General features: G+C 37.4%; 1 protein-coding gene across 1 annotated transcript; it reads right to left on the reverse strand.

Annotated features, from left to right (window-relative positions):
* Positions 1-39: 39 nt before the first annotated feature.
* LOC148063284 (contactin-associated protein-like 2) lies at positions 40-15,784 on the reverse strand. Its single transcript, XM_087811117.1, has 25 exons — positions 15,500-15,784; positions 15,135-15,245; positions 14,858-15,051; positions 14,533-14,680; positions 13,484-13,687; positions 13,225-13,409; positions 12,959-13,102; positions 12,611-12,866; positions 12,369-12,518; positions 11,026-11,188; positions 10,843-10,949; positions 10,641-10,760; positions 9,619-9,734; positions 9,131-9,215; positions 8,634-8,790; positions 7,827-7,954; positions 7,540-7,710; positions 6,367-6,585; positions 6,066-6,302; positions 5,776-5,982; positions 4,527-4,657; positions 2,417-2,510; positions 2,111-2,341; positions 1,966-2,040; positions 40-1,894 (listed from the first exon to the last, which is right to left on the reverse strand). The coding sequence occupies exons 1-25, from the start codon at positions 15,567-15,569 to the stop codon at positions 1,695-1,697; spliced, it is 3,903 nt and encodes a 1,300-aa protein (XP_087667243.1). The 5' UTR covers positions 15,570-15,784; the 3' UTR covers positions 40-1,694.
* Between the last annotated feature and the right edge of the window lie 1,054 nt (positions 15,785-16,838).

A 16,838-nucleotide genomic window follows, 5' to 3' on the forward strand; every position in this document is an offset into this window, starting at 1 on the left:
TGGGAACTCCAGACGATAAGATGCAAGACACCTGTCTTGTCCTTTTATTGGTTTCAGGAAATTACATTAACCTGACACAGTTGGAGCTAGCATTAGCTATTTTGCTAACTGAAACATAACTTCTGTCAATTGTAGATGCAATAACAAATCGAGTGTTGCGTACAAAAAAATAATAACATTTCTGTGTGTCGTAAGTAAAAGATAAATGAATTGAAAATTATTATTGCGGACGTTCCAAGTTGAGCCGTGCTTACAAATTAGCACGTTAGCATGCTGCTGCTACAAGACAGTTAACACCAGATGATAAAACAGGCCAGTTCGACTACAAAAGTGCTTCATAAGAAATATAGAATTAAACAAATTAAATAAGGAATAAATGCATGAGTCAAGATGCAAATGCTTTTCTTTTTAAGTACACTAGTCACAACAAAATTTGATTTACAATTGATCATTTTTGATAAGATTTGAAACTGATTTGGTTCATTTCCTTTCAATTATAAAATGTATAATACAAATGATGTCTGTGGAATGTGGCACGAATGGCATATTTTATTTATTGTGTGTCAGCGAGAGGAATGTAAAGTGGGTCCTTGGATAACGTTGAATCCTGCAAAACCACATTAAATCTGAGAAGCCCCGAATTTTCTCTGGTGCTGTAGTCTGGAAGGTAGAAGCCGGAGTGCAGGCATGAAAGCTACTCTGACTAAACACTCCATTCGACACATTCTTGACATCAGCAGGTCCGAGGATTCACTATCTCTGGTGAGTAGCACATCTTGAAAGTAGGCAGACTGGCGGTCACAGGGAGACCAAAATAAAAATGCCGTTGACACATTTGTATATGAAAACAAAGAACACATTTTAAAAAAGAATTTTAGATTCCAATATTGAAAATCACAAGCTCTCATCTTACTTCAGGCATCTACAATTAAAGGCCACTTCCATACAATCTTGACGTAAAGTCCAAAATATCGCTGACAGTGTCGGACTTCAATGACAAAACGTGACATGCAAAAGTATAACCAAGTAAACATCATCGTTGATGACTTGTTCTCATCGCAGCTAAAGGCAGAAAAGGCAAATCAGAAATGTACTTAAAAAATAAATAATATAAATAAATAAAATATGTGATTGAAGGCAAATACAAGGGTTAAAGTCTCATGAAAAAATAAACAATTAAATTAAATATGTGATAAAAAGAAAATACAAGGCTTAAAGTCTCATGCAAAAAATCATTTGAAAAAATAAATAATATAAATAAAAAAATATGTGATTGAAGGCAAATACAAGGGTTAAAGTCTCATGAAAAAATATCTTTAAAAAATAAATAATTAAATTAAATATGTGATAAAAACAAAATACATGGCTTAAAGTCTCATGCAAAAAATCATTTGAAAAAATAAATAAAAAAATATGTGATTGAAGGCAAATACAAGGGTTAAATTCAAGTGAAAAGAATTGTTTAAAAAATAAATAGTATAAATAATTAAATTAAACATATGATTAAAATACAAGGGAAAAGTCTCAAACATCTAACAGAGGAAAACAAATCTTTGAAGTTCTTGCTTGAGCAGAAGAAAACATTTGAACATGCTCCATCACTTCCTGACGTTTTCCCGGTGCTCTTCAGGTCTGCCTCACTCAACCTATCCTGTGGACATTTGGATATTTAAATGATGCTCAGTGGGAGGGGCTTAGATAAACCACTCCTTCTTGCTCTCCTCAATAGATTCGGTGAATGCCGGATCATTGACAATAATTGCAGCGTCAGCACAGTCTACTGAATCGGCTCCCTTCGCCTCGTTCGTGTGGTAGGACCCCTTGTGGCGGAACAAGTGTCGGATGACCAACACCATGATGAGCATGGACGTTAGAATCACCATGGCGATGATACCTGGAAGAATAATAACGGAAATCCACATTGAAAATACAGTTGATAGTAGGAATCTTGTGTTTTCAACGTACCTCCAACGATGGCGAAATTGCGAGCCAATTTCTCCCCATTTAACTCATCTTCATGGAACGGGAAAATGGCAGCACCTGCGAGAAAAAAACAAATAATTGATGTGCTGTTTATTTCTTACCTTGTTTAATAAATGTTCAATCTTACCAGTTTCAAAACTCAAAGTGTCAAGAGACGAAGCCATGGGGGTGATGATCCGGGGTGAGGCTCCACAGTTGGATGGAACCAGGATCCCATTAGTGATAACAGGCGCTACAGTGCTGGAGCGAAGTGCAGCCTTGAGCGGCGCCACTCTGTTGAACTGGACCCTCGACAGGCAGCCCACGAAACCAGGCGTGTTGTACCGATCGATCAGAACTGGGTCGATTTGTCCGGTTTCTTAAGGTCAGAAAAAAAGTTTGTTGAGTACAATGTTTCGTCAGAACTATTCAATGTGTTTGTATGAATTCTCACCAAAGACTTTTCCCAGAAAGATGCTTTTAACAAGGTTGAGCTCCTGGGCAGATTTCTCAGGTAGGTTGTAGATGGACAGAGGATAATGGTCCAGCTGGAACAACATGATGCATATTGTCATGATCCGTGATGATAGACATCAGGTATATGGTTTATAGCATCGTATTATATTCAACATGTAGGGTTGAGCTTTGTTTAAACTTTTTCTATTCATTTTTCGATTATCGACTCTTTCAACAGAGAAAACTTCGATTGGCTACATCATTATAGAGCACATGATTCAATTGATAAAACTGGTACACAACTTTGTTCACACTTCACCTTGGCAGCATGTACTTAAAGGGCACCTAATGTGCTGATTTAAGTGTCTCTTAGATTGTTCTAGGAACTCTATTACACTCATCAGTAGGTTCCTTTTTGCACAAAACTCTCATTTAATAAAGATATTTACATTAGAAAATACGTCAAGCCCCGCCCACTTAAAATGCACTGTTTTGGCTGAGAAGAATTATGACCAAGCAACCACGCCCACTGTGCTCTGATTGGTCACAAAAACAAGAGTTGCATTCAAGGACTCAAGTTAATTTCAACTCAGCCCTGAAAGTCCCGTTTTGTACGTGAAAAACATATAATAAAAATAAGGTTTGCTGCTTAATGTACACATTACAAAAACACATAAAGGCAGAAGTAACTCTCACCATATTGACAAATATTTATTTAGTTTTACGACTAACATGTAGGTTCTTAACTGATTTAGGGCTTCTAGGGGAGGTCACGTCCACCAGAGTGACATCAGAATGTTTAATTCAAACTGTAATCTCCTTTGGCGAGATTTCAGACGGGGGAGAACATTATTAAGTAATAACTTCAAACGTCATGATGAATGACCTACTGCATTTTGAAGAGGACGACTTCAACATTTATAACATGTGAATAAGTCAGGAGAGTTGGGTTTTCACATTAGGTGCCCTTTAAACAAAGTGTGCCGATACCCCAGTCCAAAACGTGCAATGTACATGTTGCAGCTATTCTTTGCACTTTAGACATCTACTATTGGGTAGTGATGGGTTAATGAAGCTTCATGAAACATTGTCATCCTTTTCTAACGTAAGGTACTCTAGGGTAATAAATGATGGGAGGTTTCATTAAAAATTGCTCGGAGCCAAATATTTTTACAGAGTGCCATCTAGTGGGCTCTGAAAATGAGGACAATGCTTCATGAAGCTTCATCAGTCCATCACTACTTGAGTTCTCTACAAAACGGATCCTTTTCTGTCTACTTATAAGCTCTTAAAATGTATTTAAAATGATCAAAACTTGATTAATTGATGTGTGGAAATAAATACCAGAACGTCACGGTTGGAGAACTCTTCTACAAATAATTTTTTTTATTTATTTTACTTATTATTAATTTATATGCCATTTTATGGTAATCACTCTTATTTTATTTTAATTTATGGAATTTTATTTTATGAATCTCTTTATATTCCATTCGTATTATTTCATTTTCTATATTCTGTAATGCCACCAGCACATATCCCTGCATTGTGTTGGCACACTGGATAAAAAAAAGATTTTTCTGATTGTGATACTGTAAGTTTTAATGTTTATATCCATCTGTACTTTTAGGCATTTAATTTTTAAAAAGGTCAATTTTCACATGTCCAGAAAGATCCTCATAGAATTAGCACCTCATAACAGTTTGTAATTACAATTTTTCTAAACCAAATATTCTTTAAATATATTATTAATATCGTGTTTTCGTATGATATTTATATATGTGCGTCTTTTATACTTATAATATCAATACAATATATATAAATCTTAATGAATGTCCATCACACAATTCTAAATACCACTAGTACAAGCTAGTACTCGAGTTTCTTCATTATTCAATTAAAGATTCATTTTCACTTTTTGTTGTTAGATAGGCTTCTTTAACTTTAACCAAATAACCTTAGGGAACTTTTTTTGTTCAACTTTAATGTACACGTGTCACAGATATGCTTTGTTGTTGTTCAAAACACAGACACACAAGTGAGACAGTCAAACAAGCACAAGAATACACAATTGATCAATAATTCAATATATCAATTATAAATTTACTCACTTGCAGCCTTATTTCTCTTAGATTCCTGGTCATGTTAATGGAGTGTGGTTGCCCGTTGGCCAAATTTCGCTCCACGTCTATCGTGAAAGGTTCCACTAGGCCACTAAGATTATAGCGAATCTGGAGAGTACCTGGACACATTGATCACTGATATTAATGGACATGTTAAATAAATGTATATCTGCATGCACATCATTCATGGTATCAGTGAGATTTTAATGAAAAAAAATATATAAATATAAATATAATACTCAGACCAGGGTTCACAAGGTGCTTTAACTTTCAAAACAATACACACCCATTGAGAAAAACACAGGAGCCTCAATAAAAGTGAGAAAAAGCCTACACGTGTTAAATAATTGATCAAAGCTAAATTATACAGCAAAGATCTACTGGGCTCTGAAGATGAGGACAATGCTTCATGAAGTTTCATCAGTCTATCACTATTTTAGTGCTTTTATCATTACGTTTGAAAATTTCACGGAATTTACATTGTATGATTTAAAAGAAATCTTGCTACGATGTAAAGGAAAGGGCGAGTTTTAGTCGGAATTTAGGGTTATGTTAAGATTTTGATAAAATAATATATTATTATTTTAGTCAATTATAAGTATTTAAAACAATTTTTTCGTTTATCTCAATGTTTGTTTTTTAGACTATTGTAACAGTTTATTTCCGTGTCTAAACAAGGAGCTATCTGCCTGCAGTTGATACAAAACTCTGTAGCGGTCTCTTAGGTCTGTGGATCAGAATCTACTGATGGTTCATGAACACGGTTCAGGACCAGAGGAGAGAAATCCTTCCAGGCTGTTGCTCCTAAGCTTTGGAACGATCTTCCTCTCTCTCTGCGTTTGGACTCCTTCAAGAAACATCTTGAGACTTTTCTATTTGTGCAGGCTTTCCCCCGATTTTTTAGGACTCCTGTGTTTGTCTTATGTGTCTTGATCTTTTAAACTATATATTTTAACTGTGTATTGTTTTGTTGTTCAAGCGCTTTGTGACCCTGGTCTGAGAAGGGCGCTTTACAAATAATAATTGCTTACTTTGAGAAAAAAAATAGTAATACAAAATATTGTTACTCAAAAAATATAGTTTGAGGTTTGTCCTCTTTTAGCTTTGGACAGGAGGGAAGTATAATTATTTTCACATTATTAAACAAACACTCTGATTATAGAGTTTGTTTTTTAATCCGAGAAAAATACATAATCTACAGAAACATACGCGAAATGTCACCAACATTAAAACTTACCGTTGGACCTTAGAACCACGGCGAGATAGTCCCAAGTTCTTGAGCTCACGTACACCAAAATACTGGGAGCCGTGGAGGTGCTGAAACTAAAACTTAATTCTTCTTTGGTCAGGTTCACATCACTTAGACCTTTCACCTGCAGAGCAGGCTTCTCCTCCTGCAGGTCGTAGCGCACAAGGGTCCCTATTTCAAAGTAGCCTCCCACATCTGGAGAAAGATACAACAGCAGCTTAAATGAAACATTATCTTGTGCTATTTAAAGCAAAGACGTCTTGAAAAAAGGAACGTACCTTCTGTACAGAAGAGTCCATCATAAGCAGTCATGGAACAATCGCATGAGAATCCATTGTACAGTTCCACACATCTGCCCCCGTTCATGCATTTGACACCATGTCTGCTGCAATAACCCTGGCATCCTGGATTCACCCCCGGCGCTTCCCTGGCTCTTGCCTCCAGATCGAAGGTGACGCCATTTACCCTCAGTGCTCGCATGCAGCCGAGGAAGCCTCTCTGACCTCCTGACGCTCCTTCACAGAGAGAAAAGACTTTTTAAACACGTTTCTTAGTTTCCTCTTTTCATGTACGACTCACCGATATAGAGCTTGGTGTTGAACTCCAGCTTCTGGCTCCTCTGTGGAGCGAAGAACTGAACCTCTTTGTACTGTTTGTTCAGTTTCAGCACCGCCTCCTTAATGTTCTTCTCCACCTCGATGCTGTGCCACTGGTCATTGTTCAGCGCCACAGGGGAGTGAACACTGATCTCTTTACTTTCGCTTCCCACACTGAAGGAAAAGGTGACCTCTGTGCCTCCTAGATGGCACCAGAAACAGAAATGAGCAACATTACAAGAACAGTTGGATATTTAACAACTGTGATGAAAGTGTCAGAACAACTAAAAATCCTATTTCAACTTTTCATAAATCTTATAAATTCAAGTTGTTTTTTAAAAAGATTGGATTCCTTTTTTGGAATAGTTGAATTCTATCATTTCTCAACTGAAATATTTATTTAAATTACTTATTTACTTATATACTTACTTACAAAAATGTCCAAATTAAGGACTTTTCTAAATTAAAAATGGGAATTTTTGAATAAAAAACTCAAACTCTTTGTGTAAAATTCATTTTGAAAATATTTGTAGCCTTTTGAATTCAATATAAATATGGCGGCACTATCATAGCAACATTTTAAATATAAATTAAAAATCTTTCATTATAAAAAAAAGATTCAATACAATTATTCAATAAAAAATAATGCTGCCTTTCAATATAATCAATATTGAATTATATAAATCAAAAACAAAAACATTTTAATAAAACAATTCCAATTCTACCATTCAACATTAGGATGGCACTGATATAGTATTACTTAGTCAATTAATTAAACTCCTTGCAATTAAATATGTATGAAGTTTCAATGTACAAAAAAAATCAGTTTACTTTTATTCTGTGTCTCTATTTCAATCATTTCATTTTAACTGATGTACTTTTGTTGTAGCAGTAAATGAGTAGATCTTCATAGATAGATAGATAAACTTTATTTAATGAAGCTTCATGAAGCTTTGTCCTCATTTACTACTGCCAGTAGATGGCACTCTTTGTTGTAATAATCAACTATTTAGTAAAACGTCACATAATCTTTAAGCAGAGAGCGCCATCTACTGAGCTTGCACAGTAATGCGGTGTTTCATGAAGCGTCATCTGCCCATACACGAGTAGTATGTTTCCAGGCCAAAAATTCATTCATTATTCCTCGCACAATTACCTCGCAGCTCTATGTGAAGGAATCCAGCCGGGCCCCTGCTTTCCAAAAAGACTCCGTGACTGGAGGAGGTCTTGAAATAGAATCTGATGTCTGTGCTGATCTCCCCCGTGATGAGGGGGAAGTGTAGGAATGAGGCAGGGCTGGTGAACGAGGCAGCGTTCCAGTAGTTCCCTATAAAAAACATGTTTAAGAAGAATCGTGTGTGTCAGTAATCACTGTTGCTTATGTTGACAAAAATTAAATAAAATTTAAAACGTCTGTATAAGGACAAAACATGAATGACTTACATGATCCGTGGCATCTGAGGGGTCCGACGGTCACCTTGCCTTCGGAACCCGCTCTGCTTAAATCTCCAACAACAACCTGTTTCACTGGCAAATGATCCTTGTAGAGCAAATGACCCGAGTCCTCCCTCCTGCATGCAGACATATATTTTACATTTAAATATTACATCTTGAGCTAGACACTCTTTTCATTACGTCATGAACATACCAGGGGTGTGAGGAAATATCAATACACATCACAATATTTGTTTTACAATGCTGTATATTTATATTTGAAAGCACTTTATCAATCTTTTTTTTTTGGCTTTCAAATCATATTCTATTCTAATTATTATCATTATTTTTAATGGTTTATATTTCAATTGACGATGTGTAAAAAGAAAAGTATTCAATTTTTTTATTTATTTACAATGAAATTGCAAATATTCACAACCTTTGATCATTTTTGTGTTGCAATTAGACAGCTCGAGGAACAATGAAATCCCATGAGATCCCAGAGATGACTCAGGACGAGAGGTTTCAGTCAACTTTAGCAACTTTTAAAGTCAAAGTATGGACATATTTTGATTTTTTAAACAAATAAAAGCAGTTACAACTAAATTAGAAGTCATGTGGTCTGTCAATTCTGAAACAGTACCATAATATAAATATAACGTGTTTCTACATGTCACAATATATCGCAATATAGTAACGTATTGTGTTGCCAAATTCTTGCCAATACACACCCCTAGTACATACACAAATATAAGTATTCCGATGTGATCTTTTTTATCCTAAACATGTCTAAAACTCGTCTGCATGTTCACTCACCAGGTGCGCTGGTCGGCATCACAGTTGCAGTGCTGTTTGGGGTTCGTACAGTTTTGTTGGATCCCACAAAGGCACTTTTGTATTCCAGGGCCCGAACCTCCCCAATAGTAGTGCGGCTCGTTCGCTCGTCCCACCCACCAGGTGAAAGGTTCACCACCTAGAAAAGGAAACGAATATTAACTTGAGCAAATTGACATTTATTTAGGTTTAGTTTTAGCGGCTTTTTTATTTACTAATACTTAACCTGAATCGTATTGAGAATTGACAAAACACAATAACTTGCACACCCAGCAAATTACCTTTTACTCTTATTGTAATTCTGCGTATTATTATTGATATCAAAAGATCCTGTTGTTTATTCTTATTCAAAATTAGATATTGTAAAAAAAAAAAAATAGCCCATTAGTTGTTCCAATTTTGACCTTTTTCTACAGTGTTTGCACGCAAAATAATACAATTCATCTTCAATTGTCCACGATGATTATTAAAAATGTTACCTGGGGTGTTCAGCAGACGAGACATTTGACAAGTGTAGGCCACAAACTGCTCACACTTCTCTGCATTGTTGATCACGGACAGCACCTTAAAACATGAATAAGTTGTTTATATCAGAAATGTACGAGGAAGAGAACCCATCCCCACTACAGCCAAAAGTACATGCTAAATTATTGACGTTGCTTTAGAATCAAAATCTTTCAATGTGAGTTTTATGATAAATATTGAGTCATATTTGTGAATATACACAATTATATTTCAATCCAAGCAGCTGTATTTTATCTTATTTCCTTGAACAGAAAATTTTCATTGCATAAAAGGGTGTTTTGAAAAATGATCCATCACAAAAAATCGAATTGCTAATTTATAAATGTATGTCTTTTCATTTAATTTGCATCAATTATGTCTTTGTCTGTTTTATAATGTTATATATCGATCTGCTAAAATAAATAAATCAAACTTTTTTTGATGGTCAAAATAAAGTCCATACCTGTTCATCTGTGACATTATATGTTATCTGCAGAACTGCACGTCCGTTTTGTCCGGTTCTGGTGACCCTGGTCTGTGAGGATAAGTTGTTCTTAAGAGTGGTCCAAACCTTGTCCCCTTGCAAAACAAACATAAGAACAAAAGTCAATTGTCTTGAACGGGATTTCTAGAGAAAATCTTTTCAAATAAATTCACCAACTAGAGTGTGACATGTGGAAGAAATACATCTTTTACTGCACAACAATATTATTATATTGATGTTATTTGGGTGATATTGTTGCAATTGTTTTAGTCAAAGATAATCATGACGAATATATATAAAAGCCTACATCGTGTCATGAAAAGACAAGTAAAGACAAGTTAATGTAAAGAAATGGGGAAGGCGAATAAATGCGAGAGTAAAGGAAGTTAAAAAAAATCGAAATAGTGCCTTAGAAGATCATTTAGTTTAGAACAACCGAGGACATACGTTCACTACATTAGATTGACACGCACGAATGTGGTGCATTTAAAACCATTGGAATGCGATGGTGCATTCAATAGCGTCGGAACAAATACAATTCACTGGAAAACAAAAGATAAATAAATGACTAAAGAGTGTATGCGTTAAGATGAATAAAAAAAAAAAATCAAAAATTGTTCTGTTGCCTATTTACTTCTGTAAAAAGTAAAAATTCTGGGTAAAAGTCAAATAAAATAAATTAGATAAAAACAAAACAGCCTCATTGACATAAAAGGTCAACGCTTACCTTCACCAATAATCCCCAAAATGTACTTTATATGTACTGTATTATCCTTTATATGTACTGTATTATCATACCTTTGTGTTATCTGATGGTCAGGATGACCTGATGGCCTGAAAACAAATGTATTTGAGGTATCCCTTTTGTTGGGGTTAAAGGTTAAAGGATACATCTTAACACAACATTTATTTATCTTGTGTCGTCTCTTCCTAAGAGCCCTTAAATCCTCCATAACATAAACAGAACGTTAAAAACAAACTGTTTTTAAGATTCAAAGCACCTGTCATGTCACAATTGACTTTGAAGGGTTGGATGGATCCACTGCCATCGGGGTCTATCCAGTAGGTCCCAGAGGTCTTGCCCTGGTGTTTGTAGTCCTCACAGGACTGTTGGAACTTAGCTTCAGAGGAGGCCGCACACACAGGCTGGGTTAGCAGAAAGTAAACACACACACTCTTGTGTAGCACTAGTTGGACACTCACAAGAATGGCAGGTTGCTCCGGTGTAACCCGTGTCGCTGCAGTTGCAGGTGAACGAGTCCCACGTCTGAGAACAGCGACCTCCATGCTCACAGTGGTTCGGGGAACATCTGAAATCAGTTTGACTTCTGAGATCAGATCTGAAAATGACGTGACTCTTCTATATATATATCGACAAATCTTTACCGGTCAATCATTGCACACATATCCAGGCTGACGTTTTCAAAGGTCCCAAAGTGTCCTTGTTCCACAGCTCTGATGTTCACAAGATGGTCGTCAATGTGAATCAGCTTCATGCAGCCCTGGAAGGACGGCATCAACGACTGCTGGTGAGGTTTGGTGAAGTATCCTGGAGGAAAAGAAACATTGTCACTAGAAACTGGAGATTTGGAACAGCGGCTACACAAAGGTACAAAATGTCGACTCAGGAGCGAGCATGTCATATACATTCAATCATATTTTTTGTAATTGAATAAAACCGAAATGACTCAACAAAATCCTCTTAATCATGTAATGATGAGTAATGTAATGTAATGCAGTTACACTTTTCTGACACGAGTGGCCGCCAGAAGCCATATTTTGAATCTTGGTCTCGAGTCTGGTCAGTTTAATATTACTCAAATTTATCGATTTTTGGCAATAACATCCAGTCATATCCAGCGTTGAAGAGGAGCAAAGTGAAGATGACATCTTATCTTCTATAATTCTATTATAAGCAGCTGGCAGATGTGCTGAGTCAACAACAACTCTACGACAAGGTGCTGGATATTAGACTTATTAGACCGCTTTAGCAGAGACAAAAACACAACCAAAACAACAAAAAAACAATGTCAAGAAGAAGAATAGGAAAGTACACACACATGTGCAGAATAACTTACTTGAGAACATTATCATCATAATAGAGAAAATTTGATTTCATGTTGATATTGCAACCTATATTGTAGCCTGTGTTAAAGAGAAGGTACAAATGAAATGTGTTTGGGTAAGGACGATAAATACAGAGATAATATAAATCAATTAAGCCTCAAATAATAAAAAGATAATATCATGATTTTACTTCCTGTTAAGGCAAATATACATTTGTTTTGTCCTACTACTTGGACTTCTAAAATATGTTGGCCCCCTTGTATTCTTGAGTTTGACACATCTGCTATAAAGCATCCAGATCAAGACTAGACTTAGACCACTAATAAATGGTCTGACCATAAAAAATATTTTTTTTTTCTAACATTCTCTATGATATAGTTCCTTTTTTTAGACATTGCATCTTGAATGCCTTTGATTTTCACTAGTGGGATATTACAAATATAATTAACTCTGTAAGTAAACAGGGATTTACAAGGACTGCATAATTTGACATTTATTCAATAATAAAATAAAAACGTAAAAGCCGGTTGTGACATTCACATGCAATGATTTCCTCTGTCAAGAACCTTTAAGCTCTCTGAAGCTAAATGATATTTGTCAAGCTAATTCCAAGAATAACGTTCGCAGATCTGTCAATGAAACATGTATTTCCCTTTCCTCACCTCCAAAGAAGTATGTTCCTCTGGTTTGAATCTGGGCCGGGATGGTAGTCCTGACCGTTGACGCTTCATCTCCGTCGATAGTTAGCATGGCATAATTCTCCAATGCGTTGAGGTGCACACTGTGCCACTGGCCATCGTTCAGCCCAGAGCCTTAGAGGAGGAAAAACAGATAAAAGTAGATAATAAATAAACAAACCTGATCAAATATAACTTGATGATCAAGAAGAATCCGCTGATATTACCTGATGAGATGTCAATACGTGTGTTCCGTCGGGTAATGTTTATGTAAACAGATATTTTTCCCTCCGTGAGTCCCACCTCGACCCAGCCGTCAGCCAGTGGCGTGAAAATTAACATTCCATTGAGGTTCCACGTTCTAAAGGACAGGCTGACTGACAGAGTGTCACTGTCACTTTGACCGGGCAACCGGATGAAGGACGTGGAGTTGAAGAAGACGGGGTAGGAGTTGGAGTCGGCACATGAAAAAGTCAAGTTACGCTGTCGTAGAAAAGAAAGGTTGGTATCAGTTTAAATGTTTTGGGAAATCTTCATATTATATAATAAATAGTCAAGAATAAAAAGTTTCTTACAAAGCTGGATGTGTCCACCTTCTTTCTCCGGACCAAATTGGTAACATTGTCTCCATTGTAAAAGATCGACTCCATGCAGCCAACAAAATTATCCATCCCTCCAAAGTTTGGTTTCGATAACAATGGTAGGCCCCCGAAACTGATCTGTACACAGGGGAACATTTCACTTCACAGTGCTGCTATCTTTGATTCATTTATCTAACAATGGAAAATGGCTGAGAAAAGCATCAACTTGATTGTGGCAGTTACATTTTTTTTATTGTTACCTCGTGATCCAGATCCAAGTGGTCGAACTCTCCATTTGTCCTGAACTGGTTGGTGTGATGATCCACGGTGAAATTGACATTCCTCCGGTACCGCTCTATGGCGACTGAATGCCACTGGTCATCGTCCAATAAGCTTCCGATCGTTGCGGTCGTAACACCGTGGATTGAACCGTACTCGTTACTGCCTGAAGAAATGAAAGTCGATGATAAATGTGTTAGTTTTGCATCGGATGTATTTTGAGACTTTATAGATGCAGACCGAGGTTGATGCTGAGCAGCATTCTGGCCTGGCGAAGCTGGAGGGAAATGTAGTCGCCCTGTGTTCCCTCCCCGTGAAGAAGCACTCCGCTCCCAGAAGTAGTCTTGAACTTTAAATAGATCGCGTCCTTCATCATCTTGGCCTTTTTGTTTCTGAAGCGGTACGAGATGATGCCGATACCGTCGAAACTGATGACGTCCGCCCCTGAAGACACAGAGGACGTGAAGGAAGATGAACATGATAATAGGACAAAGGGTTGAATCATGGTTGGGTTACCAGTGTGAAAATGTCACCAGAAGACAAACACTGGAATAAAATGTGTATAACTTCATGTTCGCTTCCAGCTTGTGGCAACAAGGGTTTACTCTGAGCACTCTGGTTTCCACCCATAGGTCAAAAACACAGGGGTCCCAAGCCTTTTTAAAACTGCAGACCGATTTAAAGTCCGATTTGATAAATGCACAAAAAATAAATTAAATAGAGTTTGTGTTTCACTCATTTACAGGTTTATATTTTTTAGTAAATTTGACTGAAACGACCATCTTGACGTGTCAAGAGTCACATGCTAATATTTTCACAATAAAACACCTTTTGACAGTTAAATCGAGGGAGCAAAAATGTTATAAATGATTTTTGGGAGACCTCTGCTTTATTTTTACAAGATTTTTGGTAGGACTGGAGTTCCCTGCCTCTTGCCCTAAGCAGCTGGGATAGGCTCCAGTCCCACGTGACCCCAATTAGGCAATATGTGGCAGAAAATGAATGTGCTAGCATATCTGTCCACCAATAGTCAGCCTTGACTTTGAGCAGCATGTGTATTATACAGAAAGAAAGACAAATGTTGATCTCCAAAAGTAGAAAACGCTTGGATTTTTTAAATCATATACGACATGGACAATTGTCAAAACAATGTTTCCTTGATCATTTTAATGTCTTGTCTAATTGAACCTAACCCTTCTACTATAACCAAAGTAATATAACCATAACCATGAAACAATGAGTGGTTATTTAAACAAGTCACATAGAGTGCTAAGGACTTATTTACTCACAGTATGAGCATCCATAGAGCTCCAATCTCACTCCGGTGCGGCCGCCTTGGCTCCAGGAGATAGGAATGAATTGGACATAGCGTGCGTAGAAACTGTGCTGGAGCTCGTGGCGAACAACTCCTTCGCTGTTGACGTTTCCGTCGAACGTCTGCCATTAACAGAAGCAAGCGTTAGAAAGAAGAAAACTGACCAACATATTTTCCTTTTCGTTTTAACACCTTTATTTCCACTTATTTGCATCATATATTAGCTCATAAATGTTTATTATCTATGTGATCGACTTGGCATCCTCTCCGTTTACATCATAAGCATGATTTTTTCTCACCCATATGTTTCCATCCTGCATGTACGGCTTCCAGTTATTCTGTGAATCACTGTAGAGCAGCTGGTATCTGGTCGTCCAGTCAGAGGTACTGTAACGTCCCTGTGTGGCAATACCTGTCACCTGCTTCTTCGACCCCAGATCTACCTGCAACCAATGGTAGTGATCGGTGTCTGCAGGTGACCAGCCACCAGCACCTAGAGCCCAGTGATTCAAGGGGTAGATGTCATAAATCAGAACAGAAACAGAAACATATTCTCCTGACTCATAAAACACACACCTTGTCTGCTGTTCAACTTTGCATAGCCAGCCCCAGACGACCTGCCAAACACTGAGGAGCTGGTGAAGGAGGTGTAGGGGAGAGGGTTGGCTAGAATGTCCTCGCACTTCGCTGTAAACAAAGCATGGATAAGTTCATATGTATTTAATTTTAAATGTGAAAAATCGACCACATTGGACATCGCTCTTCTATGTATTACTAACTACAAAACGTTTTATAAATAAGAGAATATCAGCTGCAGTTGAAGTCAACGTAAGGAGGTAAATATCAGGTTGAATTTCACATGTTTTTCTGCTCCAGCAGCAGGGATGTGTTGGCCTGGAAATGATCTGCGGCATCTTCGTCTGTTATTATTGGATACTTACGAGACGCGAGCGACGTCTGGAGGAAGATGCTGACCGACAGCAGGGTCACGAACGACATCCTCGCCAACATCCTTCCGACCACAAGAGAGACAATAGATGCAGCAAAATTCAGTGTTTTTTTCCTCCCGCTTTGTTTATGAACCGTCGGTGTATTTGAGCTCCATGTCGCGTTGAGGATCCGTTGGCTGTCGAGCGATCGAGCGAGATTTTAGCCGATTTTTTTTGGGACGTCAACAGAGTCGTGCGTGTGGGAAAACACCAGGCCCTCAGAGCTCCTGGTGCAGCCTCATGAAGAACAATTGAAAGCCCCCCGAGTCCCGACGCCAGATTGATCCATTTCGCGCACCCCCACTCTCATCCCTGAGATGGTATCTTCCGAGTTGCTCTCTCGTTCTCAGTTAGGGTTCACCAGACCTGACTCGTATTGAGTCACGATCTGAAACTAAGACTGAAGTTTTTAGTCAAAGAAAATATAGGAATATTAATTCATCATTATGTTACTTTAAATGTTTACAAATGCATTTTTTTTGGTTTTTGTTTTATTTTTTTCATTTAGTGTAGTAGGTTGAAAACAATCTTGAAAAAGGTTTTGTCAAATTATATTTTTGTATCTCTAATATATCTAAATGCCGTGTTTTGTTTAGCCGTAAATGTAGCTGGGATATGCTCATCAAGTCCAGATAAGGAACAAACAGAAATTTTTACTCAGACTTTCTACATAAAGATGTGTACCAAGTGTCCCTTGGATCATTTCCCCTTATGAAGCAGTGGTCTGACCCAAATTATGTCCTGCTTCGAACACAATGTTCTTTCATAATGGTCTCTTCAAGGTATTTTCAACCCAATTTCTCCTCGAAGATGACCAGCGTGCGCCATGCTGAGAGATCATTCCCCTAAAAGCTTTAACAGACTTGGTGCTTCTTTGCAGCAAACATAACCACATAGATATGTCAAATAAGAAACACAAGCTAATATACAGTAACTATGTTTTTCTTTCAAATGAATTACCTTTCAGACAGTAATATCGAATAAAACAAAAATTAAAATACATTTTTGATCATCTTTTCATTCTGTGCAGCCTTATAACAAATGGTCCGGCATTGGGCCCTGGCCTGGTGGTTCGGGACCACTATACTAGTGACTGTTTAGACTGCTTATCTCTCTGGAGAAGGTCACATAGTAGAAGAAGAGATATTTTGAGTGGCATCATTTGAAATCCTAATGATGCAAACCAGTGCTGACCTAGAGAAATAATTCTACCGAGCATTCAATTCCTCCATATCTCAGCAGCAGTGAGTTCATGAACCTCTTAAGTAAAAAAAAGACGTAACCCTTAGAG

Source organism: Callionymus lyra, chromosome 16 (genome assembly GCF_982586985.1).
Source record: "Callionymus lyra chromosome 16, fCalLyr1.hap1.1, whole genome shotgun sequence".
Classification (NCBI taxonomy): Eukaryota; Metazoa; Chordata; class Actinopteri; order Syngnathiformes; family Callionymidae; genus Callionymus; species Callionymus lyra.